At 43.1% G+C, this 17,325-nt stretch overlaps 1 protein-coding gene across 4 annotated transcripts in view; it reads right to left on the minus strand.

The window, feature by feature from the left end:
* CLSTN1 (calsyntenin 1) overlaps positions 1 to 17,325 on the minus strand; it is a 442,723-nt gene that overhangs the window by 156,875 nt on the left and 268,523 nt on the right. For 2 of the 4 annotated variants that reach the window (XM_085609779.1, XM_085609782.1), the window contains 2 exons: positions 8,486 to 8,648; positions 44 to 94 (listed from right to left, as the gene is read on the minus strand). In XM_085609779.1, the coding sequence (XP_085465905.1) occupies positions 44 to 94; positions 8,486 to 8,648 (214 nt within the window). The remainder of the gene's footprint in view (positions 1 to 43; positions 95 to 8,485; positions 8,649 to 17,325) is intronic. The other 2 variants (XM_085609788.1, XM_085609783.1) reach the window with 1 other exon arrangement.

A 17,325-nucleotide genomic window follows, 5' to 3' on the forward strand; every position in this document is an offset into this window, starting at 1 on the left:
AAAAATCAAAACAGAAAAGAGTCAGGAGCAAAACTCCAGCAACCTGAAGCAGACTCAGTCATCAACTCAGGAGAGGTCTCATTTCCTGCGATTTCTGTGGAGGAAGCAAGAAGATAGACAAACAGGGGGAGGAGCCAAGTGGTTAAAGACTTTTCAGAGACAGACATTACCAAAGAAGGAAATGTTAATTTAATGGGCAGTCACAAATTATTAACCCTTGGATCCTCTCCTGTGATGAACTTAAAAGGAACTATTATCACCTAAAGGCAGGGCTAAACACATCGTCTCCATGGCAGTTTATAAATTATAATATATAACAATAACGCATATACAATGATACTAAACTCATTATGAGATACCTACCTTGATACCCCGGTGTTAATACAAAACATTAACAAGACTGTTAGCCTATAAACAGTGTATAATGGTACTGGGAATAGAAGAAAACATGCTGGGATCAACAGATACTATTTAGACTCCTACATCTCATGCTCTCCAAATCTTAGAAGAGGGGATTGATTTCAACACAGAAGAGGTGGCGGCAGTGCAACTGGAAGTAAACCAGTTACTGGGGACAGTTTGGCTTCATTGTGCATTCCAACTACAAAAGGTACACAGGAAAAGGGTTTACAGAAGGCATTTGGAGTCAACCATGCAGACAGTAGATTTCCCTGAGTGAGAAAGCTCTAAAAAGCCACTACCCTTTCATGAACTTAGTAAATGCAAAAGTACTTTCTGAAATAGGAGACTATTGGCTTTCACATCATGGTTTAATTCAGGATAATATCGATCCTGTAAGAGGCTGAAAGACATGGGAGGCCAATGTAGCAATCTTGTTTTGCAGCTAGGCAAGCCTTATATGAAGTAATGACCGGCCCTATATCGAAAAATATGCCCTTCTCACCCTTTCATCCTTCCCTGGTAGATAAAATAAGTAATTTGTAGTTCAGCAATATTACTAGGTAATTAAAGATTTAAGGAATTACTTAGAATGTGCTGTGGTTATGTAAATAGTCCAAATTAAAATGAGATACCAGAGAAACTAGCCTGTTTTATTTGCATCAACAGTTAAAGATTAAGATCCTGTTAGTGCTTTAATAAAAATCAGACAAGGTAAAAGATAAAGAAAAGATTTAAGTGTAGTCTTACTTCAACGAAGTAAGTTCTAGTTAATGAAACCAACAATGTGTTGCTTAATGGGCAAAAGCTAAATAACCTCTAAAAACAATATGAAGGCAAAATAATGAAAACCATTGTATCCTTGCGAAAACTAGGATAAGTAAAGTAGTTGAAAGTTTGATCCTGCAAGTCTAAAGAATTGCCCCTCAAAAAGTTAGCTTCCAATAGCATTAACTAATACGTGATCAATGTCTCCAATGGTTAATCCATACGCAATTTGTAACAAAGGTTTTTTTTTTTTTTTTTTTTTTTAAAGAGCGGAACTTCTGTAAGCTAGCCACAAAGCCAATGCATTACCATGGCAAGGTTGCAAAACATTTTTGCTCTTGCAAAGTTCTGATGTAATCATTTCTAGATGCAAACAATTTCTAAGTTATTGGATTTGGGAGGCAATGTGAGGAAATGCTAATTTCTCTGTAAGCAAGGTTTGAAGTTCAGAATTGGTATGGAAAGGGTAAGGGCATGACCCTTCAGCAAAGGGGACAATTTCTATGGAAGTCCTGAGTCTCTGTGTCTCAGACTTAAGTGATGTGAGAAAAATACCTGACCCATTCAGAAAGACTCAGGCAAACAAACCATGAGATGACTTCACATCTGTTCAATTACTGCATAATTATCACATCACTAGAACTGTAGAGAGAATTTAAGAATTTCCATTAGTAGATTATAATGGATGGGCTGTGCAGGAAGCCCGTGGCCCTACATTTGAAAGTGGTCAACTAAGGGATTATTTGGCATGGCCCCAAGTTAGCACTAGGTCTTTCAGTTGTCCCAAATCATTAAATAACCTTCTGTTCATTTGTGTTGGGGCATACCCCAATCTACTTAATGTCTATTCCTTTGTTCTCACTACAGGACATGGACCAGAGAGATGTGGCGATTCAAGACCTCTTCCAAAATCTCCATAATCAAATGGCACAAGTAGGACTGGGATCAGCGTTCTTTCCTAAAGTAAAACATAACAGCTGTCGTCCAGGGTAATTTTCTCTTGGACGATGAGCAGTTATTTGAGTGCTCTGTTATGATGTGTGATCTCGCCCATCTTGTACTTGATTGACTACAGCATGGCCAAGCCCATATTGTCTAGTAGTGGCTATGAGAGGAATCAAAAAGTGTCCATTATGTACAATGGAGCACATGTCAGATGCTTACAAGACATTTGTTGGTGCTTCTAATCAGAAGAGCACAATGATGTATGTAAAACACTACCGTAGTAAGTACCTGTACAAAAATAAGTTGCAGAAGTAAACTAAACAGTCTCCATCCCTTAACTCATTAGGCAGGGTTAATATGTGAAAATCAGGATATTAGGTTTGCAGGTTTCCAATCCTTGCTGCTTTTTTGTCAGAAATGTCTGAAACACAAATCATACAACTAAGTTTATCCTTCCAAGACATTTGATTACCACAAGGGCAGTCTAAGATGGCTGGCACAGCTGCTAACGAAACAGCCAAGAAAGATAATCAAGAATTAATACATATGCTTCCTAAGTTAGAAAAAAAGAAATGAAAAGGTCAGCAGAAATCTGATGTCTTTTGAAGCCAAAATCTTCCAAGATCCTTGTTCCACAGAACAAAAAAATGAATTGCCCCAAATCTTTCCTAAGAGTGAGGGCTATAGGTTTCATCTACCACTTTTTCTTTTTTGTTTAAAGGGAAGATTAAAAATGGATATGATTACAAAACAAAAATAAAAAATGTTTGACTTTACGTACGCTTCCTTGCTTTTTAAAATATGTATACAATTTAGAAATTTCTCAATTTAACACCAATAAAGATGCTATAGTGTTTATGGATATCAAAGGAGAAATAGTTCTGCCACAGAAGAGTATTTGCGTTGGAAGAAAAAGCCGGAAGACAGTGAGAGAACAAGCATTTACAATGCAATAGGCCTCGCACTGACATTATTTTGAGCTATTGTCATTGTAAATGTCATTGTTTTTTTTGTTGTTTTTCTTTTGTAAAACATAAATAGAAAGGCATTGTAATTTGAAATGCCAATAGCTAAAAGTTTTGTAAATGCGAAACCTATTGTATTGCATTTACACAAGTGTGTGTTCATTTTCCAAGTGGAGGGTTGGGTTCAAATTGAGCATTTGGCCGATCTGTATCTAGTGTTTGCAGTGGGCAACTCTTCTGTTGCTGCTCAGTAGATGCTATGGGACGTGCTTTGTGTACTGAACACGAAGAACCCTTCCTGAAGCGAGGTGCATTCTGTCTGCAGAGTGTGATAATTAGGGGCAGGGCCTTAAGTGTGCCGGGTCCTGCTGGTGCTCAGTACTGGCAGTTCTAAAAAGCAGGTGCTGAGACAGGGCTCTCTATTTTTGCCCTCACCCTCAGAGTTAAAAAAAGAATACTCTTAACTCAGCAGCAGTGCCATCCTTCACTGCCTTTGATGCAACTTTAAAGAGACTCGTTGTAGGTCTTTCATAGTCTCATCTTTGCAGAACGGAAGCATTTTCAATAGTCTATACAACGAAGCCACAGTTGTTGCTCATTTATCTTCTGCATCTAATAGCCATTGAGAAAGCCAATAGACCTGGCTTGTTGTAGGTGTAAAGTTACTTGTTGTGTTATATATCGGAAAGCAACGACAGAAGCAGCAAAATACCATTCCATCGAGACACTATGATAAGCACAGATTTTTAGCTTGTGTGTTTATTTTGGAGCCAGGCCCTTAATTACATTGTCCACGCTCCTTTGAGAGCACCCCCTCTAGTTTTTGATCTATAAATAAGTGCCTGGAGGCTTCGAGAGCTTTTTAGCGCACGTTTAATGTTACTGGTGCATACTATAGACAGTAACCAGGCAAAAATGACCGCTCTGTATTTAACAAAAAAACACAGCATTAATTATTGATACACAAACTTAGGTGTGAAGGTTGCTACTGCAGATAGTTGGCAAAACTTACATATGGTGGGGGCTGCCTGAGTTTTATTGGCAGCTTAAACACCGCTTATGTGAAGCAACACACCCAAATGAAAGAGCCTACAGACGTGGAGCAGGGGCAGCGTGAAGTCCAGGGGCAGCGTGAAGTCCAGGGGCAGCGTGAAGTCCAGGCGCACGCACACCTCAGACCCGAGGGTCAGTTGGGGGAGGGGGTTTAAAAGGCAAATAAAGATAGTAACGGGGGAGAGGGGAAACGTGCTGAAAGGGGTGGAAGAGAGGGAGGAGGAGAAAGAAGGATAAGGGGGGGTCTAACGTGAAAGGGGGAGCAGACAAGGAGGGGGTGTAAGAGGACTGCGAGCGAGATGTAAATATGTGATGGCAGAAATTTGTGCCTGGGCATGTGTGAGGGGAGACCTGAGAGGTTGTAGAATACATATAGTAGATTGTAAAGTACCTCATACGCCGCGAATCACGTAGTAGCGAGAGTCCCGTCCCTCACCTTCCCCGGGGGACGATTTCACCGGATGGCCGCTTGTCCCCGGAATAGGATCCCAGCCACAGGGTTCTGGCAGAACGAGTCCGCATTTTAGCCGGTGAAAGGAGCACATATTCTCGCCTCAAATGCAGATTCTGTAACCGGACAAGGCCACCGGTGTTTCGGTCCGTCTCACATCGGCCGCCGCAGCTTAAGGATGGGTGACTGTCCCTCCGCCGCCACGGGGCTCTCCGTGCAGCGCTCCCTCATTGGAGACTCGGAGCTGGGGTGCGTGGGGAATAAGGACGTCACCTCAGAGGGACGTCAAATATTACGTGTTATCATTGTGCATACCCCCTCTTTGAAGCATATCACACATGGCAACAAACGAACGAGTGCGGCGAGCGAGCCCAGCTGCCAGTCATTGAGGGAATCGCCATGAACACCATCTTTCTCCGAAGTCAAGCAGAAATGCCTCGGAGAAACGCAGCGTCATTTTCGGATTCGGGGGTGTGTTTTTCTTTCTCTCCTCTTCCCATTGGCTGGAATGTTTAAATTCCATAGGAAAGAAAAACTAAAAAACACGCCCCGAATCCGAAAAAGACGGGGTTTAAATGGACAGACGCACCTCTCATCCAATGGCTGGCCTCCGTTTAGGAAGCTAGCCAATGGAGAAGAGGGGCGGGTTCAAGCCCCACTACTAGAAAACGTTAAATCTCGCAAGCGAGACTGCGCAAGCGCAGCCTTCGCTAGCCGAGACCTAAAAAACATAAGTGGAAGGAAAAATATCAGATAAGAAAAATGTCCTGTAAAATATGATGCTCTGCTCCGAAAGCATCCTTGGTGCAAAGCATTGTCAGAGCTTAGAACTAGCGGATTCTAAAACGTAAAGGAACAAGGAATCTAATTCTATAGACTCATGCACATTTTTTTCAATGCTTTCGATTTTCATTTATGCCACCCCTTGTATATGAATGGCTGTTATACTCATAAGTATTTTATAAAATGAAAATAAAAGACGTTGCAATAAGTTTATAAATATTAGAAGGCCCGGTGTTGGATTGTTGTTAGATTATTTTTGTAGAGCGCGAAACAACATAGGTCTCTAGGCGCTAGTAGCGTGGACCGAAGTCCATTGGTCCCAAGTGTAGTGAGCGCACTGAAAGAGGATTAGCCGAATGCCTCAGTAAACAGGATGGTTTTAAGCTTTTTTCTGAACGGCCGTAGCATGGGTTCCCTGCGCATATTGTCCGGAAGTCTATTCCGTATCTGGGGGATCACGACTGAGAAAGCCCGTCCCCTCAAGGTGGTTCTATCGAAGCGTGGGCAGGCCAGCAAGCTGGCCTCAGCTGAGCAGAGGTGCCGTCTAGGCACATAGGGCTTCAGGCGATCTGTGATGTATTTTGGCGTCCTTCCATATTTGGCTTTATGAGCAATGCACAGACCCTTGATCTTGACCCTCTGCTTAATAGGGAGCCAGTGTTTTAGCAGGAGGGTGGCATGTGCTCTTCTACGTAATTTAAAAATCATCCTTGTTGCATCATTTAAAACCACCTGGAGTCTCCCCAGGAGTTTTTCAGAGAGTCCTATGTATACTGCGTTGCCATAGTCCAAGCGTGACAGTATTAGGGCCGTCACGACGGTACGCATGGTAGAAAATGACAGCAGAGTATCGAGCTTTCGGAGATGCCGCAGCAAACTTGTACAGCTTCCCACCACCGCTGGTACCCGATTGTTTAGAGTAAGTTTGGTGTCTAGGGCCACCACCTCTGTCTTATCCTGGTTTACTTTTAGTGAGTTAGAGGTCATCCAATTCATGGTGAGCCAGAGGATGTTCTGGACGTTGAGCTGTGCTTGGGGACAGTTGTTAACTCGGACAATTAGCTGGGTGTCTTCAGCATAGTTGAACACCTGGCAGTCTAATTTTGCCAGTGCTTCCACTAGCGGCTGGAGATAAATATTGAATACTAGGGGGGACAGGGCTGAGCCTTGTGGGACCCCCCCAGCGTAGAACACCCTGCCTGGACCTGCATTACCCTAGTTAGACTCTTTGAGACCGATTTTCCAAGAGTGAGGTGATCCGATTGAAGCACCGTCCCGGAAATTCCCAGCCACCGGACACGGGCCAGCAGCTGCGCATGGTCCACCGTGTCAAATGCGGCTGAGAGATCTAATAGGATCAGCGCAGAGTGGATCTTCTTGTCAGCTGACAGCATCACCAACTCAGTGCCGTTATGGGCCCTAAATCCTGCTTGTCGTGTGTGTAGCAGCTGGTGTTCTTCTAGGAAGGTCGAGAGAGTTGAGGACATGTTGCTCAAGGACTTTCGCCAAGAAAGGTAGCTTGGATATAGGTTGAAAGTTTTTCAAATTGCTCAGGTCCGCCCCAGCTTTTTTGGGCAGTGGGATCACCGTAGCTTCTTTACATTTTTGAGGTACCTTCCCTGTGGTCAAAGATTTATTAGGGATAGTACCTCTGACTCTACTGCCGAAATGACCTTTTTAAACACCAGAGGTGGGCAGGGATCTTCGAGAGTCCCAGATTTTACTTTGGTCACGATGTGGGCTAGGACGTTTGGATCGAGTGTCGGGAAGGATGAGAGTGAAATATCTGGGAGCTCTGGTGAGTCCACCACTACTAGGGGACAGGGGGTAATGCAGGTATTGCTTATTTCAATGATAATGTTTTTAACCTTGGTTAAAAAAGTTCTGTACCTTTTTGCATTCTGCTTGATTTGCGACCGTCCTTTGTTCTTTTGTACGACTCAATTCCTTGAGTATGTTAAAGGTCTCTCTCTGGACATTTGTCACTTCATTAATCCTCCCTTAATAGTACAATGATTTGGATCTAATGATTGATTTTTATAGAGAGCTAGGGAGAATAGACCCCATTTCAGAAGTCTGCTAGTAAAAGAAATCTCTTTAAATAAAATGTAGCACTCCACACTATTTTTAACCAGAAACCATTTATAAATCTTTTGTATGAATTACTGAACATTGAGGGCACTTGATAAAATAGACTGCAACCACTGTATTAAAAAATATCACTTTTTATAGCAGTGACTCTAAATCTGGGCTACTGGTCACCTGTGAGTCCGAAAGGGATAATCAGGGGTTCACAACTGTTTAGAAAACTAATAAATATTATCAGATTAACAATGTATATATACATAATCAAATTATAATTTTTTCTCAAAAGCTCTGCAAAAGAATTTGAAATGCGAGGCTAAAAATTAAGTTGGTATTCGCATCTTGATTCAAGGGAGCAATGCAGATACAGCACACAGAATCTAGTCCAGATTCGTCACCTTCAATGAAGTACTAGTATGTCCCAACAAAACGACCATTCATTAGGTGCAACAAAAAAAAATTGATATGCTACTATGTACCATATTGCTTAGTCTTCTCAGAAATAAAACTACATTTTGAAAAGCTCCAGCCAAAAATAAAAACATTGTTTGAATATTGTTTGGTTGGGAATTAAACAAAACTTCATAATTGTGCATTTCTTAGACATATCTGTTGCAGTATTTGTGTATTATTTTGAGGTTCAAATTGTTGAAACTGTCTTGGAGGGTGGGGGTCCCCTGCTTCCACAAGAGATTTACTGCCTGTACATAGAAGTCAAATGGTTAGGAAACTGCTTTAGAGCACCAACGATAATGCTGAAGACTTCAACCTAGTAAATGTAATAAAACATAATAAATACTATAATAAAAAGCAAAAAAGTGCACAAGCTCTGTCCTCAATCAGGTCAAGTAAACTGAGAAGCACAGGTGGTAAGGATGTACAAGAACACAAGAAGGAAAGACGTAGGCAGCAAATTAATCACCACTCCTATTAAGCGTTGTGATCTTCAAGGAAATCCCATGGCTGCATCAAAGGAGAAGAGAGAAACTGAGGGTGGGGGTGACTGCAAGAAGTACATCAAAATGTGGCCTGTTACCTTGCCAACAAGCACCAACCACCATCTGAGGCTCAATGTGAGAGGAATGGAGCGGATAATCTTCAGTCACCATTAAGGGGTCATACGCAATGCCATCAACATAAAGCGCAACAGTAGGAAGTTCCACATTCAGCACATAATGGTGCCATTCCTTATCGCAAACCTATAAAGAAGAAAACCAGTGTTAAACACCAGCAGTAACAGATTTCTGTTTCCTTTCCTATGCACCCCCTTTGAGATTTAAAACAAGACCGATAGCTGAAGTATATAAATAGAAACGATAATTGTATGTTCACCTTCATGCAGGTATATCCATGGCTACAACTAAGAATAGCACCTTGTATCTGTGGACGAGAAAGAGGTCCCCATCTGGCAGGTGCGGAAAAGACTTTAGGGTAAGAATCTTCATTCTCCCATCTTTATATTCATTATGTTTCACAACCCTCCCAATGAGTTTGTGTCAATATTCCTCATAAGTTAGCTCTCTTCACCACCCTGAGCTGTCCCTGCATCTAGGTTTTCTAATTATAACTACCAATATTAAACAAATACAACTATTCAGAATCACAGCACTTTGAGTCTTGTCTGCAAAGAGATGTCATATTGTACTGCTTGGCAGTGAGGATCAGGGAGTAGAACCCAGATCTGCTGCCATCCTAAACGCTGCAGGTGTTACCTCGTGTACTAGACATAATATCCAGCTATATGCATTGTTTTATCTTTAAGCTTCAAGACACAGCTTTGGGCAACCAATAAAGGTAGAGAGGGGAAAAAAATCTACCTAACAAAAAGATGCAGAGAGGGAGGACAGCAAGAGAAACTTTTCTGCTCAAGTATTCCCACACAATCATTAAGCCCCCTGAAGATCACATTGTGCTCGCAATAAATGGTAACTGGGCAGTTAAACACTGGTTTAATAGTGAATTTTGATGATACCTATAATGTATTTCTCATTGTCAAGTATGCCACAGCCTTAATTTGGGACAGTGTCCTGATCAGTCTTGGGGTTATGCACAAAATACTGATGATGTATTGTATGCTGTAATGTTGACTTTTTTTTTTAACAATTAAAAAATGAAAAAGAAAGTTGAAACAAACAAAACATTGGTTTAAGACTTTTGCGGATAGAACATTGCTGTGTGTTTAAATTGAGAGACTGAGTTGTTTAGTCAAAACTGGTTACAAAATGCGGTCTTGGTTTTTCCACTGCTCGATTCAGTAGCAGATCTACTACAAGAGCAATGCTAGTCTCTATAGGACAAAATGAGATGCTGAAATTTCAAACCTCAGTATGGAGATATTGATCCAGCTAACGAAAGGGAGTAGCGATCAATTGGGCACAAAGAAAACCTTTGGATAGTGTTGCCTCCTCCAGAGCCCAGAAAAGTCTACCACCTTAAGATAGGAGCTGTAGAAAGGCAAATGTCATGTTCATGAAAGCAGCTTTTACCTTGCAAATCACCTAACATCAATCTCCGTAACATTTGCTACAGCTGTGCATGGACACTGATGGGAAACTACCACCATTAAACCATAGTCAAACCACTACCTTATCCAATACTGTGGGAAGGCATATTTGAGTGCATACCCAGGGAGCCACCCCAGCTAATCACAAATATTGGGCCAAGAGAGAGAGATTCCCGTGGTTGGCAGGGCAGCTCTAAACCGGAGGACAGTCTCACCATCATGCACGTTTTCTTGGACAAGTAATTTAAGAAAGGATTTTGTTACTTACCCAGTAAGCACCTGTTCTTGGCATGTAGAGCTGTAGATTCACATGCTTTGCATACTCCTGCCATCTAGTGTTGGGTCCCAATGTTAGCAAGTTGTTTTTCTTTGAAGAAGTCTTTCCAGTCACGAGGTAAGGTAACTCCTCCTTCCGGTGATGGTGCGCATGGGCATCGACTCCATTGTTAGATTGTTTTCCCGCAGGAGGGTGAGAATGGAGTAAGTAAGTGTAGTAAAGAGATGTCCATGCGTATGAAATGTAATTGATGAGAACTGCAACAACTACAGGTGTCTGGAGAGGTGGAAGGCCGTATGTGAATCTACAGCGCTACATGCCAAGAAAGATGCTTACTGGGTAAGTAACAATCCGTTCGAGGCAGGTTTGCTGTAAATACACATGCTTTGCAAAGACTATATAGCAGTATTCTCCCAAAGCGGTGGCACCCCAGTAGATGCTGCAGTTGTCTGAAAAATTGTCTTTGGCGCTGCTTGCCCTACATTGGCTTGTTGGCGTGCTAATACATCCACACAATAGTGTTTGGTAAATGTGTGTGGTGTAGACCATGTTGCTGTTTTACAGATGTCAGCTATAGGAATGTTAACTAAAAAGGCCATAGATGCCCCTATTTTGCGAGTGGAATGCGCTCTAGGGGGTATAGATAACATTTTTAGCTTTTGCATAGCAAGTCTGAATGCATTTAACAATCCAGCTTGAAATACCAGATTTAGAAATAGGATTGCTCTTGTGAGGTGATGCAAATGCGGCAAACAGTTGCTTTGTTTTACGAAAATCTTTTGTCCTTTCGATATAATACAAGAACGCTCTTCTGACATCAAGTGTGTGAAGAGCTCATTCTGCTACAGAATCACGTTGAGGGAAGAACAAAGGTAACTGAACTGATTGTTTAAGATTAAAAGCAGAAACTACTTCAGGGATGAGTTTTGGGTTGGTGCAAAGAACTACTCTATCTTCATGAAGCTGAAAGAAGGGTTCTTCTTAGGTTTATGCCTGAAGATCACCAACTCTCCTTAATGAAGTGATTGCAATGAGGAAGGCAACCTTCCATGAAAATAACTGTAAAGGACAATTGTGTAATGGTTCAAAGGCTGTACCCATGAGTCTTGTAAGTACAATGTTGAGATTCCACACCGGTGCCGGAGGTATTCTGGGTGGTATTACTCTTTTTAAGCCTTGCATAAAGGCTTTAATCAAGGAGACTTTAAACAAAGATAGATGCTGTCTATTTTTCAAACATGCAGCTACTAATGCATGGTGCAATCGAAGTGCAAGCTAGATTAGTTTGTTGAAGGTGCAGAAGGTAACACAATGTTTTGGGAAGAAGCATCTAGAAGATTAATTTTGTTGCTATTACAATAGATAACGATTTGTTTCCATTTTGCTGCATAACAAGCTCTGGTAGTGGGCTTTCTTGCTTCTTTTAAAATAGTCATACAGTTTGGTGGCAAATTCAAGTATCCAAACTCCATGCCAAATCGCTAAGTTGAGCTCCTTGGGGTTTGGGTGTCGGATTTCTGCATGGTTCTGAGAGAGAAGGCTGGAATTAAAGTACAGCTTTTGATGAGAAGCTACTGAGAGTTCCAAAAGTGTGGTGAACCATGGTTGATAGGCCCATGTGGGAGCTACCAGAATCAGTGTGAGCGATGTTTGCCTGAGCTTTCTAACCAGAAACGGAAGGAGTGGGAGAGGCGGAAAAGCCTAGGCAAATATCTTTGACCAATTGATCCATAGGGCACTGCCTTTGAAGCGAGGGTGCGGGAACCTGGAGGTGAAGTTTGGGCATTTTGCGTTCTCCACTGCGGCCAACAGATCTATTTGTGCAAATCTTCATTGTTGAAAGTATGGAAAGAGAACTTGGGGATGAAGTTCACACTCGTATATTGTCTGCCTCCTTGCTGAGGAGGTCGGCAATTTGATTGTAGACTCCTGGAAGGTGTTCTGCCAGAAGATGAATTCTGTGATGAATTGCCCAGCTCCATATGGTCTGAGAGAGGCATAACAGCTGGAGTGTGCGCCCTCCCCCCTTGTTTTTGTACATAGTACATGGCTATCATGTTGTCCGTGTGGACTAGGACAACTTTGCCTATGAGATGAAACTGAAAAGCTTTCAGTGCTAGAAATACTGCTAGAAGCTCTAGACAGTTGATGTGGAAACGTTAATGCGTGCTGTCCCAGAGACCCTGAATTGTGTAATTGTTGAGATGGGCACCTCAACCTGTGAGAGATGAGTCTGCTGTTAGCACGATTTGTGGAACATGGTCGATGAAGGGCCTCTCTTTTGATACATTTTGTGGGTTTCACCACTGCAGACAGCGATGGGTGCGGCTGTCTACCAACACTAGATCTGTTAATTGACCCTGTGACTGATTCCACTGACGTGCTAAGCATTCCTGTAGTGGATGCATGTGTAGTCTTGCGTGAGGCACTTTTGCGATGCATGATGCCATCATTCCTAACTGTTGCATAAAAGTTTTGGCTGTTAAGGTTGGATTGGCTTGAAACTGTAATAGCAGTTTAAATATTGCAAATTCTGGTGCACTGGGAAATGCTAGAGCTGTGCGAGTGTTAAAGGTTGCTCCCATAAGATTGTATTTGTAAAGGCTGTAGATGGGACTTTTGCGCGTTGACTGTGAAGCCCAATTGTGGAGTAAGTTTAGCGTGGTCTTAGTGTGTTTTAGACACTTTTGGTGTTTGCTGGCTTTGATGAGCCAGTCGACGAAGTACAGGAAGACGTGAATCTGTTGTCTTCTGAGATGAGCTGCTAGACATTTGGGAGCAGTACTTATTCCAAATAGGAGTACATTGAACTAATAGTGTTTGCCTGCTAACCAAAATCTGAGATATTTGCAGTGAGTTGGATGGATCGGAATGTGAAAGTATGCGTCAAGTTTAGTTTGGACATACAATTGCCTTGTTGTAGAAGTGGAAGCACTTGTTGGAGCGTTACCATATGGAAGTGTTCTGACAGTATGTACAGGTTTAACACTCAGATCCAAAATTGGTCTTAAGGAGACGTCTTTTTTGGGGATTAGAAAGTAGAGAGAGTACACTTCTGAACATTGGCTCTATGGCTCCCTTTTGTAAAAGAGAGTGCACTTCCTGTTTGAGTAACTAAGTGGTCCAACTACAGTTTGTGAGTGAGAGATGGAATATTTGGAAGATTGGTGGTAAGCTCCAGGCAATAACCATGTCTGATAAGATAGATCACCTATTTGTCGGATGTTATGGAGTGCCAAATGGGGAGAAACTGTTGGAAGTCTTCTCCCGACAGGTGTTAAATAATGGGGGGGAATGTCGGTAAGTGACTGTTTGTTGGGAGAAGAGGAGTTAGATGCCGTGGCACCTCTTCCCCTATCTTTGGAATGGTTTCCTCTATATCCACCTCTATAAAAATCTCTTGAGGGAGACGATTGAGTGTTGCCTTCATACGGGGAAGCATTTGAGTCTGAAAATGTGGTTTTAAACCCTCCTCTTTAAAAGGAATGGCAAAAGGAGCCTCTATTTGACGGAGAATGGAGTGCTCTCATGGACTTTGCAACCTCTGTGTCCTTTTTCACTTTTTCTAAAGCCTGATCGACTTCAGGACCAAATAGGTGTTGCTTATCAAAAGGGGTGTTTAAAATGGATTGCTGAACCTCAGGTTTAACCCCAAAAATCTAAGCCATGCATGCCTTCTGAGAATACTGGTATTTATTTCCCTAGCCGTGGTGTCAGGGGTGTTTAGAGCACATCTGATAGACGAGTTAGAAATGAGTTTGCCCTCCTGAACTAACTCTTGTACCTTGCTTTTATGTTCGTCTGTGAGATATTGGAGCAGTTGCTCCATTTCATCCCAGTGTGCCCTGTCGTACCTAGCTAGTAGGCCCTGTGTGTTTGCGATGCACCAATGATTAGCAGCTTGAGCAGCCACTCGTGTCACCAAGGCCTCTATAAGCTTAGATGCCTGGTCTGTGGGAGGTGCATCACCGGATGTTTGTGAATAAGCCCTTTTGCGAGCATTGGATACCACTAGGGAATCAAGAGTGAATTGTCCTTTGAAGAATACAGGATCAGATGGACAAGGTTTCCATTTCTTATCTACTTCGAGTTTAAATACGTGCTCACACAGGGTCTTTGAAGATATCACCTGAATGCCTCATCATGCCCATTAGCCTAGGGAGTGTTATTATTATTATTATTACTGTCATTTATAGAGCGCGCAGCTACCTCCAACGGAGGTGTCCCGGCACTTGCAGAGGAGCAGAGAGGGTGATGGTGCACTGAAAGTAATTAAATCCGGTTGAACAGCCAAGTTTTCAGGTTTTTCCTGAAAATCCGTTCTGATGGGGATTTCCGTAGGTGTTCTGGCATAGAATTCCTACCGAAAAGGCCCTGCCGCCAATCCTTGCTTTCTTAATGCGAGGGATTACCAGTAGCTCCTGTTGATTAGAGCGAAGTGCCCTAGTTTGATGGTATTTCTGGAGTCTATTCTTAAGGTAGGTAGGCCCCAGGCCTCGGGATGCTCTAAAGGCGAAAGATAGTGTCTTAAATTCAATGCGTCTCTTTACAGGTAGCCAATGAAGGCTCCGGAGATGTGGTGATATATGATGGCGAAAAGGGACATTCCTAATGAGTCTTGCTGCTGCATTTTGTATAATCTGCAACTTTCTGACAAGATACTCTGGCATTCCAAGATAAAGACTATTGGCATAGTCCAACTGGGAGATGACCAATGCATGGACTACTGATTTTCTACAGCTAATTGGCATTAGCTTCAGGAATCTTCTCAGGGCTTTCAGTTTCCAAAAGCAAGCAGCAGAAACCTGGCCTACCTGATGTTTGCCTGACAGATTGGCATCGAATTTAAATCCTAGATTTCTGGCTGAAGTTGACGGTACCGGAGGGGGGTTCAGTTGCGCAGGCCACCAGAGTTCTGATCTGGGGGGAGAAGGTTCGTGAAAAAAGAGTATCTCCGTTTTTTAAGCATTTAGTTTCATACAATTGTCAGTCATCCAGGACGCCACTTTTAGAAGGCATCTCCTAAAGTTAGAGAATGCAGTCTCCGAGTGTTCTCTAAAGGAAAACACAAGCTGAGTGTCATCAGCATAGGAGATGACCTTCACCCCTAATTGTTCAATTATAGGGGCCAGAGGGGCCAAATAGACATTAAACAGGGAAGGGCTGAGAGCCGAGCCCTGCGGGACTCCAGATGTCAAAGGGCTAGAAGAGGACACATACGGCCGAATGAGTACTTTCTGGGAGCGCCCCTCCAAAAAGGAGCGGAACCATTTCAGGGTGGTTCCCCTCACTCCCAGTGCGGCCAGTCTTTCTAGGAGGATCTGGTGAGACACAGTGTCAAATGCTGCTGATAAATCCAGCAGCACTAACATCGCACAGCTCCCTTGGTCCATCGTCTCCCTTACAGATTCTGCCACTTCTAGCAAGGCCGTCTCGGTACTATAGCCTGCCCTGAAGCCTGACTGAGTCGTGAAGAAGTTTATGAGACTCCAGGGATTCGGCCAGCTGAATTTGAACTGCCTTCTCCAGTATCTTAGCTGGTACTGGAAAGAGTGAGATAGGCCTGAAGTTCCTTAAGTCTGCTGGGTCTGCATCTTCTTTCTTCAGAATTGGCTGGACAAACGCGGTTTTCCATTTGGCCGGGTAGGTGCCTATTTTTAAGGAAGAGTTCAGAATAGAATTAAGAACGGGGTTCAGCCATGGGGCCAGGATTTTAAAAAACTTTGGTGGACAGGGGTCGGCAGGGGAGCCCGATTTAGCTTTGCAGAGTTCTGACAAAGAAATATCAAGGCTCAGCGGCCGAAACTCAGACCAGTCCTCCGCATGCCGAATTGTCGGAGCAATCTCAGCCGATGGCTGTGAGGTGGTTGTTTTAGGGAAAGATGCGTAAATGTTTTGGATTTTTGTCTGAAAGAAAGTGGCCAGCTCTTCGCATAAGCTCATTGAGGGGACAATCGGACTTTTCAAGACTGTAGACCCAAGAGTTTCAAATAAAAAGTCTTCCTCTAAGGACTCTTTATGTAAGGCCACCCCATGGTACACTGCTGCTCTAGCAATAAGTTCCTGATAAGCCAGATCATCATCTGGTGGTGATGGCTTTGCATGGTAAAGGTCTGGGTCAGTATCTAATGGAGGGTCAATGGTGTAGTCACTCCATGGGTCTACAGGCAAATTAGTGTCTTCCTCATCAATATGTGTATGTGGAGATCCCTGAGGTGTTGTGTAAGGGATATTGTGGTAAATGTGGAGAAAATGGTGGAGGTGGAGAGAATTGTGGGGCAGGATAAGCAGGGCTGGTGGCTATGTCCTTTTTCTTCTTTAGAGGGATTTTTTCTGCAGGGTCCTCTGAAGAAAGTTTGCATTTGACAGGTGTTGTGGCAGAAATATGTCCTGTATCAGGATGGATATACATTTTCTTCTGTTTAGGATCCAATTTAGCCTTCAGAACGTCTAAAATTGGTTCGGGAAGGTCAGAGAGGCTGTCCATTGATTGTGGCGCTGAAATAGATTTGCTTTTGGAAACTGAAAGTTTCGGCTCCGAAGCAGGTTTTTGTTTCGGCGCATAGAATTTTGGCTCTAGCAGACTTTTCCTTGGAACCGAAGTGTTTTGGTTCCAAACCAGATTGGTCTTTCGAATCGGAGGGTTGCGGATCAGAAGAGGATTTCGGTCGACTCGGTCCAGAGCCCAAAGGCTTGACGATTTGTTTTGGTGCCGAGCCAGAAGGCGGGGCGTCGGAAACATTGTCTCCGTGCCGACCTTGGCCGGAAGGCAGAGGTGGTGCTGAAGCCTTATATTTTTTAGAAAACATTTTGGGGGGCAAGGGGTCTTCGGTAATCACTGCACTTTGTCCCAGAGGCACGTCTTCGTACTCAAAGTCGATCTCAAGTTCAGAATCAGACTCTGGGACAGAGATGGCCTCTTCTGCCACCGAGGCTTTGACCTCTTAATGCACGGAATCTTCACCAAAGATGTCAGCAGTGTGTTGAATGCTTTGGTATTCGCATTTCACGCCGTCAAGCCCAACGATCAAGTAGAGTTTTCTTCGTCCGAAACGACTTACAAGCCTCGCAGTCTTCGTCCTAGTGCTCCGGTGAT

The sequence above is a fragment of the Triturus cristatus genome, chromosome 1_2 (assembly GCF_964204655.1).
Source record: "Triturus cristatus chromosome 1_2, aTriCri1.1, whole genome shotgun sequence".
NCBI classification, from domain to species: domain Eukaryota; kingdom Metazoa; phylum Chordata; class Amphibia; order Caudata; family Salamandridae; genus Triturus; species Triturus cristatus.